Source organism: Ochlerotatus camptorhynchus, unplaced genomic scaffold (genome assembly GCF_037179485.1).
Source record: "Ochlerotatus camptorhynchus isolate MF236.1 unplaced genomic scaffold, CSIRO-AGI_Acam_v1.1 ptg000360l, whole genome shotgun sequence".
Taxonomy (NCBI): domain Eukaryota; kingdom Metazoa; phylum Arthropoda; class Insecta; order Diptera; family Culicidae; genus Ochlerotatus; species Ochlerotatus camptorhynchus.
In genome coordinates this window covers 38,435-63,777 of record NW_027040848.1, presented here as the reverse complement: position 1 = coordinate 63,777, position 25,343 = coordinate 38,435, and the positions used below count along the sequence as shown (strand labels likewise).

The window sequence follows — 25,343 nt, the reverse complement described above, 5'->3', positions numbered from 1 at the left end:
CCACAATATGAGTGTATTTTAATCGAGATGGCATGAAAGTTATGCCGACAAATTTGTATTTCTTTACTGACAATATCCCTTTTTCATAAGTTAGTTGTGATTCTCCATCTACAAAGATAAGTTTTTCCTGAAACCAGCATCATACACAGAGAGAAAAAATACTCTAAATTTAAGTTCTTTTTACTTAATTTTGGGTAATTTGGAGTTTTGCATCCCACTCTCACTTTTTGTTGTTGTCAAAAACGGAACGAGAGATTCGACTTTCTCATGACTATTGTTCAATAAGCTACTAGTGAGTATATGAGAAATTCTCAAATTTGAGTCAATTGAACTTAATTTTGGGTAGAAAATACTCACGAGTAAGTAATTATTTTTGCCGTAGTCAAATGTAAACTAAGCGGTTTATTGAAAATTAGCTTATTGAACGGAACATGGGAGATGAGTGAAAAGAACTAAATGTTAGGTAATTTTTTGTTTCCTTATAGATTTCAAAACGGCGTCAGATATTGACTTTCAATCCTTACACGTCACCCTGTTTGCAAACAAACCCATATTGTGGGTTATTTCTCAATACATCCCAGTTTCCCTGAATTGCAAAACAATTGTTATTTGGAATTCAACATTAGGGGCTGTTCACATACTAAATAGACAGTTTTTGAGAGGTCTTAGACCCCATATGCGATGCGGCGCATATGTTTTAAAATTTAATTTTTTGAAATTAGCATGGACTTAAGCCTTTAGAACACTTTGTATATATCGAATTGCGACACGTAGTCTTTTCGGGAGCTGTTCAACTTCTCGCTTTCTTAACTTTTAACAGATAATTAAATTCCCGGATAAAGAAAATTAACGGGAGGGGACTTAATGGATCAGTCAATTTTAGTCGAAGACTAAATCATTATTAATTTAATTATTTATCAATCATAAACCCAATAGCGAAGGCTTCTGCGCTATGGCGTCTGCGGGGGATGAAAAATGTGTTCTTTATCGGTATCTGACTTGACGGTAAATGGACCGATTCATCAACACAGGTATAATTTGTATACTTCAATCCAAACAATTATGTGCTGCTTTATAATTCTGCCATGCTAATTCAGCACCTAATTGCAACACGTTTCTGGGATTTTCCACTCACAGTCGTTAATTTTCCCACAGTGGCCTGCCACCCACTAGAAAACCGGCAACAGTAATGAACTTGCTCTTGATGGCGTGTCATCATCGCTTGATTTTCATGACGAATTCGTATTTCCGTTGCACGATACGGTTTTTTTTTTCTAATAAGCGCAACAAAACCATTAGCCGCCGACTACCCTAGGCTCGTTGACCTGATTTTTCTTTCTGTTTCTAATGACTCACCCCATGTGATAACATCTCTTGCTCAGTACTTTCCCACTCGAGCCAATCAAAACATATTCGACAGGTAGCACGTGGTTGCAATAATTAATCGATCCCGCCTCGCGGTCTGGCCATTGACCAGAGTGCTCCGAAGTGGGAAATGAATAATTCACGATCGATTTTTCTTTTTTCGTTTCAGAACCAGCTTTTCTCGGAATTGAACCACAACTGAATTAGCTGCGATAATCCAGCTAAATTAGAAGATCTCAGTTCCCTCAAGAACCAGGACCAGGTGATTTATCTAGGGTCATTAAAACAGTGGTTTTGAGCGAAGTGAAAGTGAATTTAAAGTGCTCAATTTTTGCTGCAAAAAGAGTGAAGAGGTTTTCTGTTAGCGGCAAAGAGTTTTTTGTTTAGTATTGCGAGCGTGGTAGCAAGCCAGCGAACAAAGCAGGAGAAGCACGGAAACAAGTGCAAAAATGGGTTGTGCAAGCAGTTCGCCGCTAATCAATGGTGGTGGCCCCGGCGGCATCGTGGAGTCGGCGAAGGAAACGGCCAGCAAGACTGCGAACGATGTTTTGCATGCTGGCGAAACTGCAATTCACGGTGAGTAACCATGGAGGGTGGGTGCGAAAGGGATTTGGGAGCTGTAATATGATGGGAAATAAATTCGAATTACCTTCTTGTGAAACTTTATCCTATTTGCCGAGGTGAGACAGCTGAAAAAGTAATCTAAGTTGAGTTAGAACTGTTGAAGGAGGTAAAAGTGGATTTCGAATGAGGTGGCACTTTTGGTCGCAGTTGTACGAACAATGAACAGTAATAGTAATAGCAATTTTGAGCTTATAAACGTCAAATGAAGGAAAGGCAATGGGACCTATTCAAACCAAAGGTTGTACAATGATCGATGTTACTTTTTTTAGCAACATAAAATTATGAAATCATACTATTTTTAGTAATTCGAAAAACGTACATTGGAAGCGAATTATAATCCTTAAAACCTCAATCCACTGAATCCTGTGTATAACGTTGATACAACCACGCATAAAACTCCATACAAAACAACCGTTTTGCCAGAGGTAACGATCTCACCGCAACAATCCTCATTCGCTCGGCCTCACCCAATTACATCCGACATAATTGAAATTCCATTCCTCAGAACTTAAGCTCCGTATCCTTGAAGTACACAGTCGCCCTCGCAAAACGAAAATCTCCGACTGAGTTTTCCTCTAATCCTCACAGTTATATCCTGCTTTTCACAATCGATTCCGTAAAACACACCGTGGGCGGTAAAAGAAGCCGAAAATAAAACTCGGGTTGTAATAAAGGCCCAGGGCCCAGCATTGCCAACACCAAAGCAATATTTTGGATGTATTTCCGGAGTGACTTGATATTTGGGCGTAATTTCTTTTGTAAACAAAGATGTCAATCGCTGATTTCTTGCCAATGTTGGAAACTAAAAACACAATCAGGTAGAGAAATAATTCCTCTATCTTTTGGTATAGTTTGTTTGCGAGATTGAGAAATCGGCGATTGACATCTTTGTTTTCAAAAGCAATTACGCCCCTGTCTAGAATCACTTCGCATTTGTTCTTTCTTTAATCATTCATGAGTTTTATATTATTCCATCACTTGCTCGAATGGAATTATGATTCGTCTAATTTATAATACCACAAGCCGAAAAATGCCCCCAACTGAATGCAGTCCAAACATTCCAAGTCTGTTGCTTGATGTGTCCCCTCCCGAAAACACCGCAAATCCACCGTCAATTTTAATGATTTTAATTACTCCTGGCTGGATTTCCGTTCCTGTTTTATATTCGTCTCACACGAACACGAAATTGATTACCCGGTCTCGGTTGGCCAGCCAAAGAATGTGAACGTCCCAGGGGAACGGCACAAGGAAAATCTGGCAAAATGCGGGCCGACGATGGATGGTTGACGACACTACAAAAGCTTTTAGAAGGGAAGGGCTTAGTTTTCCGGCGGCTTCCGAATAGTTGGGCTCAGCTGCGACAAAGGATGTGTGGCCAGCAGGGGTGAGTGACATTTTTTTTTGCTAATTTGTTCGTTTTCTTGGTAGGTGGTATGGCAAGGCAGTAGTGGACTTTTGTTGAGTTTTATTATGCGTAGCTATTTTTAGCTACGTTCAGTCAAAATGTGGCAGGTAGATTATTTAGTGGGCGAGGGCAAAGGGATTGAGAATGGAATTGTGGGACCTGAAGTTAGGTACAGTGAAATGAAAATAGCCACACAGAAAACACCCAAACCATGCCAAGACGTTTCATATACATACAAAGCGATCAAGTTCAAGTCAATCTCGTGCGGTGTTGACGTTGTTAGTCAAAGTGCAGCTTACAACACATAGCAGTGCCAGTGGAGCGTTTTGTATAAAATTCAAAAACAGTTTTCGGAAAACGATTCTATAGATGCGGTACGTTACAATAATAGGAACCTAACGATTCTAACGTATCACAAGTGTAGAAGCGTTCACCCTAAAATTATTTTTTGAAGCGCAGTGTGAAAAACTTAAATCAGTCGCGTCTCCAGGCACCAACTAGGTGAAAAATTTAATGCATAATGGATGAAATTATCAGGAGCAAAAACCTTGATTGAAGACACTGAACTGATACGCATAAATGCATACTAAAAAAAAAATATTACGGGTGGTGGGGGTAAAACTGGCACCCTAACAAGATTAATGTTGTTTATAGAGGAAATAAGTGTGTTCTGGGCATTTTGTTAGACAAAACTAGAAATACTCTTAGGTAGAGGTGAGCAGAGAAAACAAAATACAAATCGGCAACAGGGTTTTGTATGTAAATTATCTTGCAACCCTGGCTAGAAGCTAGCATTTTGCATGACTTTTCTTGTCGATTCGATGTACGTGTATACTAAAAATTGAGAGCAACGCAGTATTTTGCACATTTATTGGTGCCAACAAAGATCAATTAATCAATAAAATTTGAATATTATTTTTGATTCTAAATTCTAGTTGAATTTAAGCAGCGCCCTAGGAATTCGCAAATCAGTTTATTTTGCTTTTTTTTTATTTGGATGAAAATTTGCGGAAACGTTCCATATGACCGACAATGTTATTTTGCTTTTTAATATCGCCATTTTTAATCCAGCCTTATTTTTGAAAAGGGCATATAGAAAAATAACAGAAATTTTTTACTCGAAAACAGTTTGTCCGATTGGTTTGGTGTCTTGCGTAATATTGCAGGTAATAGATTAGACTATTTGAAAAAAAAAAATACACTCCAAAGAACTTTTTTTTTTTTAATTTAAAATAAAGTCATAAAAACAGTTTTCTTCAAAAATGGATTTTTGGTATTTTTTATTTGTTGATGTGTTTTAAGGGACAAAATATTCCATTTATTGCACTATAGGTCAAGATGGAGAAATGATGAACAAAAAAGTTCTGATTTTTAAAATACTCAAGTTTTTTCGAAAATATCCAAAACTTGGTCCATTTACTGTTTCAACTATTTATAATAAAAGCACATCAAATGTACAGTAAAAAAGCACCTGACTAAAATTTTGCTAAGTCTAATCGTTTTCGAGATGTAGCGTTCTCCAGTTCCGAAAATAGTTTTTTTTCCGAAAGATCAGAACATTTTACAATGGTGGCTCATCGATACATGCAACTACATATTTCGCTCATTAGCATATGCAAAGATCTTATAATTGCGATTTGTCGAGAATGATTTAATTTATTTTTACATTGTTAGAAATAATAGTAAAATCTTAGTAAAATCAACAATTTTCTTTTCATTATTACAGTTTGAAAAATGTCTGACTTCTATTTGTCTTTCAGAAATAGGAATAAAGGAGCGGTATTTTTGAGGTCCTTGATTGGTTATAGCCCTTGGGTATTGTTTGTTGAGCTCGTGCTGATGAGTTTCACATTCTTCAGTAGTTGCATAACAAAAGAAAATTTGAGTCAGCTGATCCTCGTTTCGCCTCTGAGCCCAATCACATTTTTTATCGGATGTTCACGTTTTTTAGCTAGACTTGCTCTGGTAGCTATACGTTTCAGGTTTCCTCCTATAGCATCACATAGACCTTTTCCATGCGATGTTGCGGAGGAATGCCATTCAACTTCTATTCCATGTTTATTCTCAAACTGGAAAAGACTAGAAAAAAAATCCCGATGCAGCTCCGTCATACATGATATAAATTTTATTCACAGTAAACTGCTGTTCTGTACGTAAAAAAGCAATAATTTTTGAGATAAATAAGATTACAGATACAGAATAATGCCGCAAATCTTCTGAAATTACTACATAACTCAAATGATTATTTTTTTCTTCATGTTTAAAATAAATGATGAATGGATGAATAGTTGCTTGCTGATTATTCCAGTGATGACTTTGTACTTCGTCTTGTAAAACAACCTTCAAATTATTTTTATGTTACTTCATACGCGAAGTTAACGATTTTCAGAGTTGGTTGGAAATGCTAACATGAAGCTTTAGTGTGATGATTTATTAGCTAGAGAATGATCTTTAGAAGGGGGTAGGTGGATAGTTCCGTTAGAGTACGGCAGTATGAAAATTGAATAGAAGTTGAAAATGAGCGAAGGGCCATTAATGCGACAGTTTTTAGAGATAGACGCACATTTTTGCCTAACCCGTACGATGTACGCGGAGACTGTAGACTTGGAGACATACTTTATCGTTTAAAAGTTGTTTAGATTTTGTTGCCATATATCTGGTTGTGTTAAATGTGTCCATAATTTTCTGAATGGTCCATAATCTAGGTAATATCCTCAAGAGCTGAAATTTCTCAGTTTCCGTTGTATCTTCTATCGAAAACTTTTCTGTTAGCTATTCAATAATTTTATTAAAATCGTCAGTTTTGTTATCATCTAAGTTTGCTTCTGCATTAAGTGCAAATATGTGCTTTCTAATTCTTTGATTTATTTCATGATATTTCTTCATAGCATAATTTACACAAATCATTTTTTTAAAATCAATTGGTGATGTCAAAATACTAGATATAGATTTGTTGAAAAGTTCAATATTAACGCTTTGCGAATATTTGCCAACATTAGAGTCGATTGCTTCTACCGATGTTATTGATGGTACAGTTACTAAAGATTCCTGACTTGATACATTCATGTTGATAACTTGTTCATCGCAGTTCGATAGCTCGTCGCTACTCGATAGTTTGGAACGTTTAGAAAGCTGCATACGACAAGAATCACAAATTTTAAATTTACTGTTAAGTTGGTTCTGTTCCGGGCTCTAGGATCCCCAGTACTTGTTTTAAAAAATTAAAGTTTGAAAAACATTCATTGCTGTAAAAAATATTTAGGATATACTTCAAAAAACTATCAAAGTTACCCCGTTTTACGGTACTTTCAAACTGCAATATCTCGAAAACGGTGCGACTTAGAAAAATTTTATCTGTGTGCTTTTTTATTGTAAATTTGGTGTTCTTTCATTATGTCAAGTCTAAAAAGTAATTTGACCAAGTTTTGGATATTTTTCCAAAAATTTGAGTTTAAAAAAAAAAAATAGAATTTGTTGTCCATCATGTCTCCATCTTGACCTATAGTGCAAAAGATGGCATTTTTTGTCTTCTAAAACATATCAACAAATAAAAAAATACGAAAAATTCAATTTTGAGAAAAATTGTTTTAAGACTTTATTTGAAATAAAAAAAAAGTTGGTTAATTTTTACTTGAGTGCATTTTTTTTTTTCAAATAGTCTCATCTTTTATCTGCAATATTGCCGGAGACTCCAAACAGATCGGGTAAACAGTTTTCGAGTAAAAATTTTCTGAAAATAAGTTTGATATTTTTCTATAGGCCCTTTTCAAAATTAAAGCTAGATAAGGAACGTTTTTTTAAATTTTCAACCAAATCAAAAAAATACAAAAATAAAACGATTTGCGAATTCGTAGGGAATTGCTCAGCAACATAATATTCTAACCCTACAGATTAGCTGATCTTTCTGTTCCCCAAGAAACGTGAAAAATATTGCGATACACTCAATTATTATATTGCACGTACATCGAATCGAAAAGAAAAAGTCATGGTAAATGCTAGCTTTTAGCAAGGGTTGTAAGATCATTAACATACAACACCCTGCTGCAGAATTGTATTTTTTCTCCGCCCATCTCTGAGTATGTATACTAAAAAGTGTGCTTTTTAGACGGACATGCTAGGATTATACTCCACGCTATTTTGAGGCTACTTAGTGATTGTGTAGTTCGTCCTCATTTTTGCATGCGATGTGGACTGCCCTCATTTTGGCGATGTGGACTGCCCTCAACTTCTTTCATAAGTAAACTTCCGTGTTCCTCAAAGGATGTTGAGGCAATCATCCTTACAAGATTCCATCGGACTGCATATGGATGTGGAAGAAACATTTGAATTCGGAGAAACATCGAACCAATTTCGAAACCGATTAAGAAGTTTGTGATTATTTTTGTAATATGTTTATCTGTTGCTTTTTTGTGTATTATCTAAGTTTTATTCATTAAGACAACTACTGTCAGATGAATTACAATAAATAAATAAATAATTTGTCGAGAAAGTCAAAGACTGTCATGTTTTAAAAATAAATATAAAGCAGTTCTCAATTCCTCCATAGAACTGTTCTGTAAATCAATCATAAACTTCATTGGCAAGTGTTTATTAATTCCTTTATAAAATACTCTATAAATATTCAATCATTATAAAAGCAACCATAAAACTATTTGGTTTTAAATGAGAGCAAAAAGGATATATTGTTTTTGCTTAGACTTGTTTCAGTGTATCATAAAATTCTCAATTACTCTGTTTACCAGCTCAACTTAAAAGTTGGATCCTCATAGGGAATAAAAAGCAAAATTTATGACAAGAAAATCTCGAAGGGTAGACGAAGTAGGGTGAAAAATTCAATCGATGTTAACGACCGAAGGGAAGTCAATTTCAGCAACGACGGATCATCTGGCGTTTACATCACGTTCTGACCGGTGTTAACCAAGGGGGGTAGGTGGCTGTCAAATACGAATAATCGTCGCCTACCTCGCATAACTGGTTCCAAACATAAACAAGCCATAATAAAACTAGTTTAGAGTGTAATGTTTATATATGAAATTCTCGTCACAATATGTCAAGTGGTTATCGAGATGGGAGCCGTCGTGGAAAATCCAGTCCAGTCCCACAGGTGGATCGCGAAACAGTTTGGAATTGACAATTCGTGTCCCGTGTGGTACAATCGTTCCAGGAGACCCAAACGACCCAGCGGCAGTGGAAGAAAAGCGAAGACGACCGACCCCGTGAACGCAAGGAAGGTGAGCGATTACTTCAAGCGCAATCCGAACCTTTCGATTCGGGACGTGGCCAAGAAGGTCAATTATTCTGTCTGGTTCGTCCAGCAGACAATGAAGCGGACCGGACTTCATGCCTGCAAGGTAACCGATAAACCGATAAACAGAATACGGTGACCAAATCCCGCGCTAGGAAACTGTACCGCGAGTGGTTGGTGCAGCCGAAATGCATCGTAATGGACGACGAGACGTACATTAAAGCGGACGCCAAGCAGATCCCCGGCCTGGAATTTTTCGTTGGCAAGTCCCACCTGGATGTTCTGGAGAAGTTTTCGAAGACAAACGTCGAAAAATTTGCCAATAAGTAATTGTTCGTGACCTAAAACCACTGCGACCAGTAATTTGATCTATTGTAGTATATCCCGTGTCCTTAGTTTAGTGCATGTCGTATTACTCCATCACTATTGAGAAATGATGAAGAATTCGATTTTTTTACAGTTGTCATTCTCGCATTTATCGCAAGGTCCCGCTATTTAAATATACCCTTCGGAGTGTTGGAACACCCTCCAAAGGCGCGCCCCTTTGTCCGTCAAAATCGGATTCCTTAGCAATAAAATTAGGGAATGACACCGATAATGACCATGCATCATCTTAACCACTTCAAACTAGGGTACAACGAATAGAAGATTAGGAATCACATAGATGAAGACTAACTAACTCATTTTTTCCTTGTTTCAAGATCATCCTCGGTGGAAAAAGCTTGTCACTATCAATAAGGCATAAAAAGTAACAAGGACTAAGATGTGTTCCTTTGATTACTGAAAAATCCTGTTCCCCTAGTTTAAAATAGTATGTGCTAGGAATCGGTGGTAGATCTTACATCCCGTAACGTACCACGAAAAGGTGATCTACCCACGTTACGGGGCAATAAGTACTTAGTGTGACAGGTGACCTGTGGGTGTGGCAAATTCAGCAAGCCGTACATACCTACCGGCACCACCAACGGGCAAATATATTAAGAAGAATGCCTCCAGAAGCACCTGCTGCCCTTTCTCCGGTCCCACGAAGGTGACACTCTGTTCTGGCCGGATCTGGCATCGTGCCATTACGCAAATCCGGTGATGGAGTGGTACGAAGCAAACGATGTTGTTTTTGTGCCGAAGGAGGCTAATCCGCCAAACTCGCCAGAACTTCTCCTAATAGAAACATTCTGGGCGATTATGAAGGGCAAGCTCCGGAAAACAGGGAAGGCCTTCAAAAACGACAAGGATTTGAAGAAAGAGTAGATGAAAGTGTGTAAGAAAGATGGCACAAGTGTTGCACAAGATTTGATCGTTAAGTTAAGTCCAAGGTGTGGGAATTTAGCCTTGGAGAAGAAGTTGAATAAACCAACTTTGCAAAAACATAACTAATATGTGTGTATTTATTTTCTGAGAGTTTCAAAAACTTCCAACTTTAAATGATTTTTGGTGATCATTTTGCCTGTTACATTTTTTTCGAGTACAGTCTATAGCTTAATAAAAAACGCAACATAAAGGGTGATACGGTCAAAATTTGGTCAATATCAACTTGACGTATTTCTTTCAATTTTGCATTTAAAAACCCTGAACACCCCTCATTTTGAAGGTGTGTGTGTGTAGAATGTTGCTCCTATTTTGATTTTGGAATTCACTCTTCAGTTGTCAAAATGCCGTCCAAGCAAGAAGAGCAGCGTATCAAAATTTTGCTCGCGCATCGCGAAAATCCGAGCTACTCGCACGCAAAGTTGCCAAAATCGCTAAAAGTTGCCAAATCAACCGTTACAAATGTAATTAAAGTGTTTGGGGAACGTTTGTCGACAGCCAGGAAGTCTGGATCGGGGGGAAATCGAAAACCAGAAGCTGCTGAGACGACAAAGAGAGTTGCCGGTAGTTTCAAGCGAAACCCTAACCTCTCTCTCCGAGATGCCGCAAATAAGCTGGGTGTATCGTCTACAACCGTGCATCGAGCCAAAAAACGAGCCGGACTATCGACTTACAAGAAGGTAGTGACTCCAAATCGCGATGATAAACAAAATACGACGGCCAAAGCGCGATCCCGGAGGCTGTACACGACGATGCTGACGAAGTTTGACTGCGTGGTAATGGACGACGAAACCTACGTCAAAGCCGACTACAAGCAGCTTCCGGGACAGGAGTTTTATACGGCAAAAGGAAGGGGAAAGGTAGCAGATGTTTTCAAGCACATGAAACTGTCAAAGTTCCCAAAGAAATATCTGGTTTGGCAAGCCATCTGTACCTGTGGCTTGAAAAGCAGCATTTTCATAGCTTCCGGGACTGTCAACCAAGAAATTTACGTGAAAGAGTGTTTGAATAAACGTCTGCTGCCTTTCCTGAAGAAACACGGTTGTTCCGTACTGTTTTGGCCGGATTTGGCATCTTGCCATTACGGTAAAAAGGCCATGGAGTGGTACGCCGCCAACAACGTGCAGGTGGTTCCCAAGGACAAGAACCCTCCCAACACGCCAGAGCTCCGCCCAATTGAGAAATACTGGGCTATTGTCAAGCGGAACCTAAAGAAGACCAAAAAAACTGCTAAGGGCGAGCAGCAGTTCAAGGCAAACTAGCTTTCTGCGGCGAAGAAGGTGGACAAGGTGGCTGTACAAAATCTGATGGCAGGGGTCAAGCGTAAGGCCCGGCAATTCGGATTTGGAAAAGCGGAAGCCTAACTGAATATTTTTCCTGAATTTTATACTAATTGAACTTGAAAAAGAAATTTAATTTGATTTTTTAAATAAACGATTTCACCGATTTACACGCGTTTTCCCTTGACCAAATTTTGACCGTATCACCCTTTAAAACCAAACTAATACTTTTGCAAGTGCATTTACTATAATGAATTAGTTCAAGCCATTTCTGGGAACTTTGCGATAGCTAGCTGGGACTTTAGCCATAGTGGTCGTATGGTTTTTGTTAGGGTAATTTTATGTATTTTTTATGCCTGTTCGACCACGTTTTTTGTCACATAGGAATTGAAGTAGATTTTTGTGTTGGGATTTAAGCAGAATTTTCAATTGGACGCAGTTGAGAAAAATAGGGAGAGTTGAAACCTTGGGTAGTACAGACATTTAGAGTTGAATGAATTGAACTAGTGTTTGGATGAAGTTTCCCCTCTATTTGGGCTGTAAACAGAAAACATATGACCGCTTAGATTTATCGCCAGGTATGAAAAATCGACAAAAAATGTATACTTTTTTAAAATGCATACGTTATAAACCAGCAACTTTAAAGAATATTGCATCTTCGCAATAAACATGGGTACCGGTATCGTCACGCACGTAAGGGTTAAACTGAATTCATCCATATTTCTCTCATTATTACATTGGTATGTGCTAGTTCCACCATGCCTTATTTTGAGAATCTCCTCGATACAATGTATCAGGCTTAACTTGACTATTCTATAATAAATTCACTAATCGACAAACTCGGCAAAAGCGTCCCCTGAATATTTAACACAAAACAAGCCCTCCCCCACCGTCTTTGTTTGATCTGCTAAAGATAGCAGAGCGTTCGATACTGGCAACATCAAGTGGCCATTATTATCGATTTCATTTAACCACGACCTTTGAGCGAAACCTTCACCCGAGAGGAAATTGAATTCGCAATGGATAGAAAAGAGCAGAAATCAAGCATCAGATTGCATTACCGTCACCTTCTCAGGGGCGCCTCAGAGCCGAAACATCGATGTTAGAATCTATTCATCCGGAGATTACGATTGAGGCGAAGCAGAAAAAAACCACATCGGCAGATCTGCTGACGGAGGCAAGATGCTAATTTGGACACATCTTTTATTGATGCCGAGTCCTTCTGGTGACCCAGAAGATGTTCCTTGTGAAGGTAAGATATTGAAAGCAATCTCTTCTTGGGTGCTGTTGAGAGAGATGGGTTAGAGCGAGGTGCACAAAAAATCTAAATCAATTTGATTCTAAATCGATGCGATCGAAATTTGACTCGAGAAACAGCGAATGCCAGTCGAGGCGGGTTGATTTTGAGTGGAAGAAAACACCGTGCGCTTCCTTTGAATGAAGAAACGGTTCTGTAAGCGAATGGTGCATAGTTTGGATTCAAATTAACACAACGACCCAGAGCTTACTGATAGCTGGTAGCCCAGCTCCGGCTGGGACGTTACTGCCTAGAGAAAGAAATGGAAAATACTTATATCGGATGACCACCCAAACATTCAGGGTTGATTTCAAAATTGGACTGTGGCGATAAAGCTATTTATTGTAAACATTTGCATATCTTTTCGTTCAAACAGCAAGATAAGCTAATAAGATTGGATTGAATAAAAAATTCTGTTTGCCGCAGAGCGATATGCAAATTAACCATGTTGTAATAGCCGACCACAAATGTGTTGGAAGGGTGTGAGTAGCTTTGGCCTCAGGATGCGAAGTAACGACCCAATTGTCCAGGGTGTGTGAGTTTTTTGATTGATTATTCTTTATAGTCGAATGACTAAACTGAAAAGTCTGCTGTAGGCTCCGGCAAAGGTCATTGCTTTTTCACCTTCGTTATTAGTTGCGTCCTAAAGCGGAGCGAGCGCAATCGAAAATGCCGGACTGACGTGGCCACAGGCTTACAGTGTTGCTACATACTACCAGTCACTCTATGACGCCATATCGTTAAACCGGACAGGGGTTTTAGAAAGCGGTAACGGTGGTGTTGATACAAACCATAAACGGGTGGTCAAGGTAGATAAGCTAAATATATTCATTTGGCATGAGAAGGGTTCAACAGCTTCTACGTCATTACACATTGGATTTCGATTCCGTCGGCTTTGAGGATTTGTTGGTTGGGTTGATATGATTATGATGAAGGATGTATTGTTATGAAATGGATTATGGATGAAATGATGATATTCAAATGTGTATGTTCATTAGACTTGCTCAGCAAAATTGAGCACGTTTTACAATCTTTTTCTTCTTTTTCTTCTTCTTCCTCGAATTTCAAGCTTATTGCGTATGACATATTAGCTTATCGCGTGCTCTCAACTCAGTGTTCTAGATGCACTTCCACAGTTATTAATTGAGAGCTTTCGAAGTCGAGAAATTTTCGAACCCGAAAAATTCCTAGACCGGACCAGGAACCAAATACAATCATGAGTTCCAAAACAGCTAGTTTAGCAGTCAGGGACGCCAGATAGTTTTACAAATTGTATGCATACATATATATCATATATGAATTTTAATAAAATGTCTTTATTTGTCTGATCAAGAATTTTTAACATTGGCAGCGGCATTTTACATATTTTAAGGTCTTTTTTAAATCATTTCAGATCCCCTTGGATTAATATAATTCTCCTATAAATATCATAAAAATTTAATGTGAGAAACCATTTTAAAGTAGAGTCCAAAATATTAACTTTTAGTGAAATCACATAGGTCGTGGGTTTGGGTTTTTACTGCTTTCCAGCATTTGTTTAAAGGGGACTTATGCGGTTACTCAAATAAATGGCTATTTTTTTGTAATTTAGTAATCAAAACATTATGATGAATAGCTGAAACCTACACGGGGTCCAAATGTTGTTCAGTTTGTGAGGAGAAACTTGAAAAAAAATATCTATGCGAATCTTTATTCAATGGTGTCTGTGAGGACCAAGGTTGCTTGCACTCACTTGCTATAAAATATTTTTATTTCGGAATTATGAAATCAGTAGAAGTTATAATGATTATTAGTACTTGTAATTTACAAGAAGAGCTAGTGAAGCATGTGTTTGATTCATAAAGCCAGTCAAATTCGCTTTAAGATAGTGAAAATTAACGATTTTATTACTCGCGAGTGCTAACTCTGAGTGAACGAACGAACACGAATCAAGATCGCTGAATGTGACGCTCTGAAATCGAAATTTACATGTTTTACGAATCAGATACACATTCTACACCCTCTTCTTGTTGCTTGCAAGTAAAACATATCATTATATCATCTAATGATTTCATAATTCCGAAAAACATTTTTGATAGAAAGTCAGTGGAAGCAACCCTGGTGAGGACTATGCTAATCATTGTTTCAACCAAAGAGATGATTTAAAAACAAGCAGCAGAAAATAAATTGTTTAAATCGTGGCTATTATACCAGTCATCGATCGACCGAAAACAACAGTTTGTCGTGTGCTCAAAACCTACAAGGAAACCCTGAGTGTGGAAAGGAATCAGCGGACCAACAATGGATCGTCAGTGATTAATGTCTTAGACCATGTTAACGATAACGATAATTTTGTAAAATTGAAGTGCTGGAGGAAATATTCGAAGCAAGCTGTTTCAAACCTTGTTGAGAGAAGCCTGGATTTTCCATTCGCGGACGGTAACTTAGATGAATCTACAGCTGTTCTTAATAACGCTTTGAAAACGTGTACCAATCAACTAGTTGAGCAAAAGTTTGTTTCTTTGAAAAACTCGAACAGCTGGTACAATTTGGATCTTTTGCGTCTTAAACGGAAAAGGTACAAATGGTACAAAAAGTTTTGTAGATCTAATAATGACAATCATTGGACTAGGTACACAATCGCGCGTAATAAGTATTCACAATCGATAAAGAAAACTCGTTGTGAATATGTTCAAAGGAAGATTGATCAGCATCAAAACAACAGCAAAGAGTTATGGAAAATTTTGAAATCTTTATTAAAACCTAGTAATTGCAAACCACGGTCCATAACTTTTAATGGCACATTGGAACAGTCAGATCAAGTAATTGCAGCTAAGTTTAATGATTATTTCGTAGATAGCGTTTCATTGATTAATCAATCTATTGAATTGGTCGATGAACCTGACGAAATAAAACAGCCAGTTAATAGTAGTTGTAGATTTGAAGTTTTTCACCCAATCACATTAGATGAACTTAGAGTTATTTGTTTTTCATTAAGAAAATCGGCTGGAGTAGATAATGTTAATGCTAGAGTTATTCAAGATTGCTTTCATGTCATTGGCCACATCTTGCTGGACCTTATTAATGAATCTTTACAAACTGGACATGTGCCACAAATTTGGAAGGAGTCCTTTGTGGTCCCTATTCAAAAAGTTGCTGGAACGATTAAAGCCGAAGAGTTTCGTCCCATCAACATGTTGCACACATTAGAGAAAATTTTAGAACTTGTTGTTAAAGGCCAGCTGTTGGAGTATTTAAATAGTAATAGTTTGTTGATACCAGAACAATCGGGATATCGGGAAGGTCATTCTTGTGAAACCGCGTTGAATTTGGTATTAGCGAAATGGAAAAATAACTTGGAGTGTAAAGATACGATTGTTGCTGTTTTTTTTGGATCTTAAACGCGGTTTTGAAACAATTTCTAGGCCCTTATTGTTAAGATCAATCAAGCGCTTTGGAATTACGAGTACTGCATATAAATGGTTTGAAAGCTATTTGTCTGACAGAACTCAACGGACTGTGTTTAATGATTCTGTTTCCAGTCCCGTGGGGAATACCCTTGGAGTGCCCCAGGGAAGTGTATTAGGGCCCCTGTTATTTATTATGTATATTAATGACTTGCGACGTGTTTTACGATTTTGCGACATTAATCTTTTTGCAGATGATACTGTGTTATTCATTGCAGCTAAGGATTTAGATGATGCCGTTTTACACTTGAATGAAGATTTGCGTTCTCTAAGTAGATGGTTGAAGTATAAGCAGTTAAAATTGAATACAAGTAAAACTAAATTTATGGTAATTTCGTGGAATCGAGTAAATGAGAACGTCTCTGTTGTAATTGATGATGAGACTATTGATCGCGTTCGGGAGATTAAATATCTTGGCGTGATTATTGATGACACACTTAAGTTCAACTATCACATTGACAATGTCATCAAGAAAATTGCCAAGAAGTATGGAATTCTATGTCGACTGAAAAACGATTTAACTATTGCCAGTAAAATACAGCTATACAAATCAATCATCTCTCGTCATGTTGACTTTTGCCCTTCCATTTTATTTCTGGCCAATGCAACACAAATATCGAGATAACAGCGCTTGCAGAATAAAATTATGCGTTTGATTTTGAGATGTAATAGATTCACTTCCTCAACTTTGATGTTAGACGAGTTACAATGGTTGTCAGTGAAGCAAAGAATTGTATATTTGACTATAGTGTTCATTTTTAAAGTAATTAACGGTTTGCTGCCTCGATATTTTTGTGATCGAATTGAAAGAGGAAGTGACTTTCATTGATATAATACTAGAAACGCGGTTGAAATAAGAACACCACATTTCTTGACTTGTGCTTCACAAAATTCATTATATTATAAAGGAATAAATGTTTTCAATTCGATGCCTAGACATATCAAACGTTTAGCAACACTTACAGAATTTAAAAAACACTGCACTTCACACGTTACAACTGTCTTTTGAACAGTTATCCAGTGATTTTTAATGAATTGACAAATTATGTATCTTGACGAAGTTATCTCTAATGGATTATTTTATATGGATAGCTGTCATAACGACTTTTTAATAATTATTGCAGCACTGCAAAAACTATTTCTGTTTGCCACGAGGGTGGTGATGGATTTTTAATATTTGATTTAAAAGTAAATTATTTAAAAAAAAAGTAGTCTACAAAGGTTTGAGCCTCGCGCACGTATTACGGATATAGAGGACTGAATTTAACATTTGATAAAAAAAAGTGCAATTTTGAAGCTTATTTGAAAGATACCTTGAGTTAGTAGTAAGTTTTCTGGCAAATGTTAGGGGTTCGTGAGCATTCCTGACATTGCTGAAAATTATGATAGCATCAGATTGCGGAGTTGCTAGTATAATAGGATGCTTTGTTGATTGTTCATTAACTCTTGATTGCTTGTAATACTTATGAATATTTTAGGTGGACAAAAAGGCGAACTAAGAGGTGGACGCCTGAGCTTTTCCACATTTATATCGCTGTGAAGCAACTGTAAACTCTAGATGGAATTTATATCTGTAACTGAAACCAGTTCGATGTTGTTTGCCAAGCTGGTTAAAATGTCATATTCAATTATCTTAAAGATAAATCGTCCAGCTCAAACCTTTGTAGGGGTAAGAGGTGGGACCATCATCATCATTTATAAAAAAGAGCTGGGCAGCAAGGTGTTCAGATGCGTTGAAGCCAACCCCAGTATTTAGATCCAAGATGTGGCCAGAAGGTACAACGCCAACTTTCAAACGGTGCAGAACATCCTTGCCAGGAAGGATACAAGTCGTACAAAGTCAGTAAACATCCGAACCGGCACATGAAGCAGAGTTCCGTGGTCAAAAAGCGTGCAGGGCTCTTGCACGACCGTCTTTTGACGAAACACAAAGTCTGCACTTTGATCGATAGCAAAACATACGTTAAACTCGATTTTAAGCAGCTTCCCGGTCAAAAATTTTACATCGCGACTGACCATGTGGATGTGCCGGGAAGATTCAAATTCGTGTTTGCCGACAAGTTCGCGAAGAAAGCCATGATTTGGCAAGCGATTTGGAGTTGTGACCAGAAAACGAAACCATTCGTCACATCCTCGACGATGACATCTCAAGTTTACATCGAATAATGCCTGAAGAAGCGTGTACAGTCAAGATTCATATAGTACGGATTCGTTCTTGCCGGATTCCTATAGTACGGTTGCCACTAGATTCCTATTGTACGGTCGATCCGGCATTAACGAATACACTGATTGTACGGCAATTTGAAGAGATAACTTCCTGATGTCTTTGGAGAAGTTGTTGAGCAGATAGTTGGTCACCTTTTGGGAACTGTCAGTTTTCGGTAAGTCACAAGACTGGTCATGTGAAAGACCCGGAAGGTCCGTGAAAGTGGTCATTTTATGAAATTGATCCTAAAGCTCCGAGTTTTTTTTTTTCTAAATCACTCAAAGACGTCTTATCAGAATGAATTTGGAGTTGTGACTAGAATATGGACTCTGTAGAATACGGGATGGCCCACCGGAAGATCCGGAACATCCGTAAATTGATCGTACAGCTCCAAGGTTTTTTTTTTTTAACCACTCATGGACGTCTTATAAATATAAAATCGGAGTTGTGACCAGAAAATGGTTGCTGGGAACTAAGGGATGGTTCATTAAATGATCCGGAACATCCGTAAAAGTGGTCAATTCATGAAACCGATCCTAGAACTACGTGGTTTTTTTTCGAAACCACCCATAGGCGTCTTATTGGCATGGATTCAGCGTTTTGAATGCAATATAGACTCTGGGGAAAATGCAATGGTCCTCCGGAACATCCGAAACATCCGTAAAAGTGGTCAATTCATGAAACCGATCCTAGATCTCCATGGTTTTGTTGAAACCACTCATAGGCGTCTTATCAGAATTAATTCAGAGTTTTGAATGGAATATGGACTCTGGAGACTATGCGATGGTCTTCCGGAAGATCCGGAACATCGTCTTATAAGAATGGATTTGGAGTTGTGACTAGAATATGGACTCTGGAGAATACGGGATGGTCCACCGGAAGATCCGGAACATAACCACGGATCAGTGATTTCAAAAAATCCGCTGAGCTCTCGGATCAGATTAATGAATTGACCACTTTTACGTATGTTCCAGATCTTCCGGAGGACCATACTGTGGTCTCCAGTGTCCATATTCTAGTTACAACTTCGAATTCAGTCTTATAAGACGTCTAGGAGAGGTTTCAAAAAATCCGCTGAGCTCTAGGATCAGATTCATGAATTGACCACTTTTACGTATGTTCCGGATCTTCCGGTGGACCATTCCGTGGTGCCCTGGGTCCATATTCAGGTCAAAATTTCGAATTTATTCTGATCAGACGTCTATGAGCGGTTTCGAAAAAAAAACATGAAGCTCAGAATAAGTTTCATGAAATGACCACCACAGCTTCGGATCATCCGGAGGACCATTCCGTGGCTTCCAGGGTCCATAATTGGATCACAACTCCGAATTCATTCGGATAAGACGTCTATGAGTGGTTTCGAAAAAAACACGGAGCTCTAAGATCAGTTTCATGAATTGACCACTTTACGGATATTCCGGATCTTCCGGAGGACTATACCGTGGTCTCCAGTGTCCATATTCTAGTCACAATTCGTGACTTTCCGAATGCTATATGTTCCCAAAAGGTGGAAAATTATCTGTTTAATAACTTTTCAGAAGACACCAGGAAGTTATCTCTTCAAATTACCTTACAATAAGCGTTTGTCCCCTATTATTTAGCTCTAATCCCATATGCTACGTGTATTCGTTAATGCCGGTTCCTATAGTGCGGTCCCTATTAACCGTACTATAGGAATCTTGACTGTATTACCGTTCATCCGCAAGCATATGGGCAAAGTCGTCTTTTGGCCCAATTTGACCAGCTGCCACTACTCCAAGGTGGTTTAAATTTTTTAGACATAGGGTAACTGATGATGGTTGGAACCTATTTAGGCCGGTTTCACATGACGTCAACATTCATGTCGTATTTTTTTATGATTTCAACATATAATTATGAAAAATGCATGATTAGGGGAAAGATCTACCTTTCTTGTTTCTAATAATAACATAAAAAGTTGAATATTATGAACAAATGATTTTATAAAACGTTTTTATTCAGCAAAGAATTATGATGTTGGTTGGACCTAAAAAATGATGATGGTTGGACCTATTCTGGAAATGCTAGTTTAGGCCATATTTGTTCAAAAACTTTGTTTAAAGCTTATTGGTATCACGAAAAAACCCTTTTTATACAGTTTTTATGAATTTGCTATTTAAAAAAATCAAGAAATTTGAGTTTAACTTCATTTTTAAAAAAAGTTCACTTTCCACGCATTAGCTATTCATCATGGCTCATTTTCTCGGAAATCATTGACCCGATTTGGATTTTTTTCAATGTCAAACTATAGGTATTGTGGTCCCATTGAAAGCTATCGAATATTTTTGGAATCGGTCAACTGATACCGGAGATATGGCCGGAACAAGTTCTAGGGTATATGGAACATGGACCTAATTTTGACATGGAAGGAATAAAACCTATCATGCGACACTTCACATTACTTCCAAATTCGATAACAAGATCAATAACAAAATGGAGTGCCTTGGACCACATTGGCCACTTCCGGGCATGTTCTGGGTGCCCCGAGGAATTTAGGGGCTTAAAATGACAGAATATCAGAACTTAATTCCGGTTTTATAGTTCTTTTTCTCCTAGGAGTTTTTTTTTCGGAAATAAGTTTCAGTTAACAATTTTAGTTTGTTAACATTTTATTTCAAGTAAATCCACACACAGAAGGTGTATGAGAAGTGTTTAATGTAAATTCATATTAACAGATTCTTTCGGCGCTTTCGTGGTAGTTCGGAAATCGGTGGTTACCCTTTCAGCCAACCTTACGATGGAATTCCTCCTTTAAATTTACGCCCAACTAGTGACGCAAGGTCTTTAGCAGCTTCCGAGATCTTTTTTGTCGTCTTGGGACTGCCAGAAGCAGCGCACATACAAACCCAATCCTCTAGCGGGTTCTCCAAATCAACACTCAACACTATTTCCCTTCCATATTTCTTGCCGTGGCTTCCCTTAATTTTTGCGTGAAGTGTCGCTTTCGGAATATTGTACCTTTTCTGTGCCTGATACGCGGTAAGTGATTTATTTCTTAACAGCCTTTCTTTAGCCATTTTTCAATCGAAGCCAAAACGAAATCGAATTTCAAATCAGCTGCGCATGAAGGATGTAGACAAACCGAAGCGCACCTAGCGGCCGTCTTAGGAAACACATAGGTCCAACCATGATCATATTTATCTATTCGAATTTCGTCAATTATTCAAACATTTTAGTGAAACCAATGGATAAATGGCGTACTAACGTGTTGTTTACACCTCAAAGCAGTATTTTACTGCATAAAAATAAAAATAAATGTAAAAAATATTCCTTTTTTGTATGTTTAGTAAGGCATGATGACGAGCTAATGCGTGGAAAGTGAACTGTTTTGAAAACACATTGGAACTCAATTGTTTTGAAGTTTTTTCAATAAAACACTCATGCAAATTGAAGAAAAAGAGTTTTTAATGATAGTAAAGTGATCTTTGAAAATAAGAAATTAGCGAAGATTGACTAAACTAGCGATTGAAAAAATAGGTCCAACCATCATCAGTTTTTGGATAGGTCCAACCAGAATCAATTACCCTATATTCGAGGTAGATTCTCATAAATCGAGATTGTGTCCAGCCCAAAAATTTCTTTTAAATTTGCAATTATAAGTGTGATTGTTACTCCGCATTTGACTGGTATTCTGAGCTCCGAGAACCTCCAGACTCATGTTATGCCTTGAGTGCATTCAGCCGAGAGCAATACACAGACAACGATATTGAATTCGTTCCAATTTTGTTAGGCGACTTTTTCTTGCCGAGAGAAAGCAGAAAGACCCGTGCTCTAGAACAGAAAGAATATGCTTTCTAAAGCGTTATTAGATCTCGTGGATGACCACTTCACCATGTGCCGCAAATTGAACGAAGAAAGTTGATCCTCTGCTGTTCATAGGTCAACTTGAATTAAATTTAACTTAGTTTGATGAAATATTAGGGATTTAAAATGTTCCACATAGTTGTTTGTATTCAATTTGTGTGGTACTTTGTTCAATAGAACATTTTTTTAGGAACTCCCCGAAAAATTTTACTGTTCACTTAAGGTTCAATTTACTTTAATGCATTTTAAAAAAATTCAAAACCAGTTTTTTTTCACGCATTATTTAAGATTGCAAAAAGCTCGCGTCATTTTGTGTAAAATATCAAAAGGAATCGAATAGTGCGAGCTTTTTGCAATCTAAAATAATGCGTCGGAAAAAAATTCTTTTGAAATTTTCCAAAAAGCATCAAAGTAAATTGAACCTTAAGTTACACAAACATATTAAAATAATCGACGCTTCAGGGGAAAATCATTTGAAATTCTAAAAGCCTCGATGGGTGATTATCATTTTCACAGATAACGGTCGATTGATATACACCGGATTGATGGACATTTTTTGTTGATAATGACGGTCACAGCGACACCGTGGCTATTGTTGATTATCCGTGTTATCCAATGAAATCGGTGAAGTGAAATTTCCTGCTACGTTTCCTGGAGAGCTTATTGTTTTTCTACAAACATCTATATCGTGTCCAGCAGAAATTGAAAACACCTGATCGAAACATTATTGATTCATTGGGGCAAACGAACGCTGCCTTTTTAGGTCGATGCACACTCTATGTACCTATGATGATGGGTAGTGGAATTGGGTGTTGTTTGTCTGTTGTTCCATTTGGGTTCCAAGTAGTAGCTATCAGTTTCGGAGAATCAATACTCCTCGGGTTAGACACCTGCCGGTTCAAGGTCTTGAGTCAGATGAAAGTTCTGTCATGTCTGATAACGAAACTACCTAATCAATAAACATAAATTGATGGAATGGCGTGTGTACAATTGGATCCTTCCGGATAAGGTATGGCATGTAAAAACGGTAAACAATCCAATTACTAAGGCATAAAATGATAAAAGTGATTACCCGTTTGCCTTCAACCATCTATTCGTGGCATCATTCCACGCTTACACCCATAAAACACAGCGACCTGCAAATCACTATTAACCCGAATGAGCCCCAATAACTCAGCTTACCACCGACCGACGCTGCGACGGGGCGACGGGACGACGTGTTGTTGAAAGTGTTCATAATTGTATCCTTCGTCGAAAGTTATGCCGCTTGAATGCCGTACCAAATCTGAATAACCGAAGTTTCACTACCAAACCTGAGGAAGCGTGCAAAATTTCCCTCTAATGAGGCAGTTTCCTTTCATTCGACACAGCTTCTTTACTGTACTGCAACAGCATTCTGCCGCATCATGTTTCTATAGGGGAACTTTTGTTAGCTCCTTGACTCAGTTTTCCGTTCGGTTTGTTATGCTCTTCGCTTCTAAGCGAAGTGTATTTAATAACTAATCCATTATAGGATCTTGCCGCATTGAGAAGCTTTTGCTAACCAACACAAGTTTTGAACAGGTTGGAGATCCACTTGGAGCGTAAAATACCACGAAGAAGACGAATAAGAAGAACGTGTTCTGCAACTCATAATTTCATAATTTTCCGTTATAATTTGATACTCGTCGCGATGAAGGGAAGTTCTCTATCCTTTGTTCCCTCGTCTCCGTTGTAAGAAGCAGCTGAGACATGCGAGAAAAGAAAGCATTTCTTTTGTGTGCGCATTTTCACTCCCTATGTTTTCAGATTGGAGAAAAATAGGTCAATTTATTAAATTTAGATTACTATGTAAATGTGATTGTTTCTAAAAATAACAAATCCCGATGAAACAAAACCGTTAGATACAACTTATTTGAAGCAAATTTGCTGAAGGAAGCAATTTAATATCTGTGGTTCACGAATCATACACGTTTTGAATATGAAATGTAGGATGACACATACAAAATCGGTTTTCCAGGAGTAATTTTGTATGCATGTTCTCGACATTTTCAAGCGCCCATTTTTGCCGAAATAATAAAGGTGCTATCTCTTTTTGTTGGTAAGTTATAAAATATTTTCCGAAAAAATCATTAAAAGGGTATGTGTGAAGTGAATTAACTGACATAAACAAAAATAACATTCACATTGCCGTCATTATTAGATTTGACGAATTTCACGCCAACTCGACTCTGGGGTTGGCAACACCCTCTCAGATTTCAATGCAACTTTGTGGATGTAAAGATATCTTCTACTTAAGAAACTTTGCATGCTTATTTTATAAAAAAAAAGCTGGAGGGCGGTGTACAAGACATGACCGCATTGTTGACGTAGGACTACGAAGATTTTGTTTGATTTTCTAGTTTGTTGTTTCGGATATTATTTTGGAATTAAGTGAATTTCATATTTCAACTTTTGTAGAAAGTTATGGTGGCCCTACTGTGATGGTTTCTTTATGGCAAGCTTTGCTATAATTACAGGACCTCGTGTTTATTCGCGTTTATACATATCACTTGCACAGGAAATCAGTTTGGCATGGCATTTGTGACCAGCATACCTTTCGGTGGCATGAAACAGGTAAAAATTTGTCTAAATCTGCCAATAAATGTGCAAAATAGTGAACATTGCGGGAACATTAACGTCAAAGAACTCACCAACACACTTTTTGTTACATGCCTCATGCATGTGATTTGGTGTACAGCACACTTATTCCGATATTTTGATCACCTTATAGAAAAAGCGATGACAGTTGAATATCGGGAATTGGAATTCAAATTATTCTTAAAAATATATTTATATATCTGTTTACTGGTTCAAATTACAGCTGGGAAGATAATACTTTCATTTTGCAAATTGAAGTTGCTGCAATGTTTTATCGAATAATTTACCACTTCAATGAGGACTGCTACTGTCCTCTGTTTTATAAAATTAAATAAATAATATTGCATACTTTATTTGCAATGATTACGTTACGTTTACGTTTGAATTGAATTTTTGAAACAAAAACATTTGTGATTACGTCTTTCGGCAACATATTGGGGGTGCAATTTAAAAAAAAGCCAAAAGCGACCGCGTTACAAAAAGTGGTCAGGATTTGACCACTTATAACTCTGTCAATAGCAGATGAATTTTATTTCTACACAAACCAATCGATTGGAATGTCATCTACGAATCTGATAAAATGAACATTTTATCAATTTTCAAAAAGTCACTATTGAAAATTGCACGAATGTGCAACTGTTGCTATAATAATGAAAATTATCACCGATTGACTGCGAAAAGCGCTTTCCTTGGCACAGATTAAAAAATTCAATTCACTCTGGTCTCACC

At 37.6% G+C, this 25,343-nt stretch overlaps 1 protein-coding gene across 2 annotated transcripts in view; it reads left to right on the top strand.

Annotated features, from left to right (window-relative positions):
- The first annotated feature begins 1,696 nt into the window (after positions 1-1,696).
- The window catches only part of LOC135709396 (uncharacterized), a 29,648-nt gene continuing 6,001 nt past the window's right edge, over positions 1,697-25,343 (top strand). For both annotated transcript variants that reach the window (XM_065231688.1, XM_065231687.1), the window contains exon 1: positions 1,697-1,941. In XM_065231688.1, the coding sequence (XP_065087760.1) occupies positions 1,815-1,941 (127 nt within the window). In that variant the 5' untranslated portion in view covers positions 1,697-1,814. The remainder of the gene's footprint in view (positions 1,942-25,343) is intronic.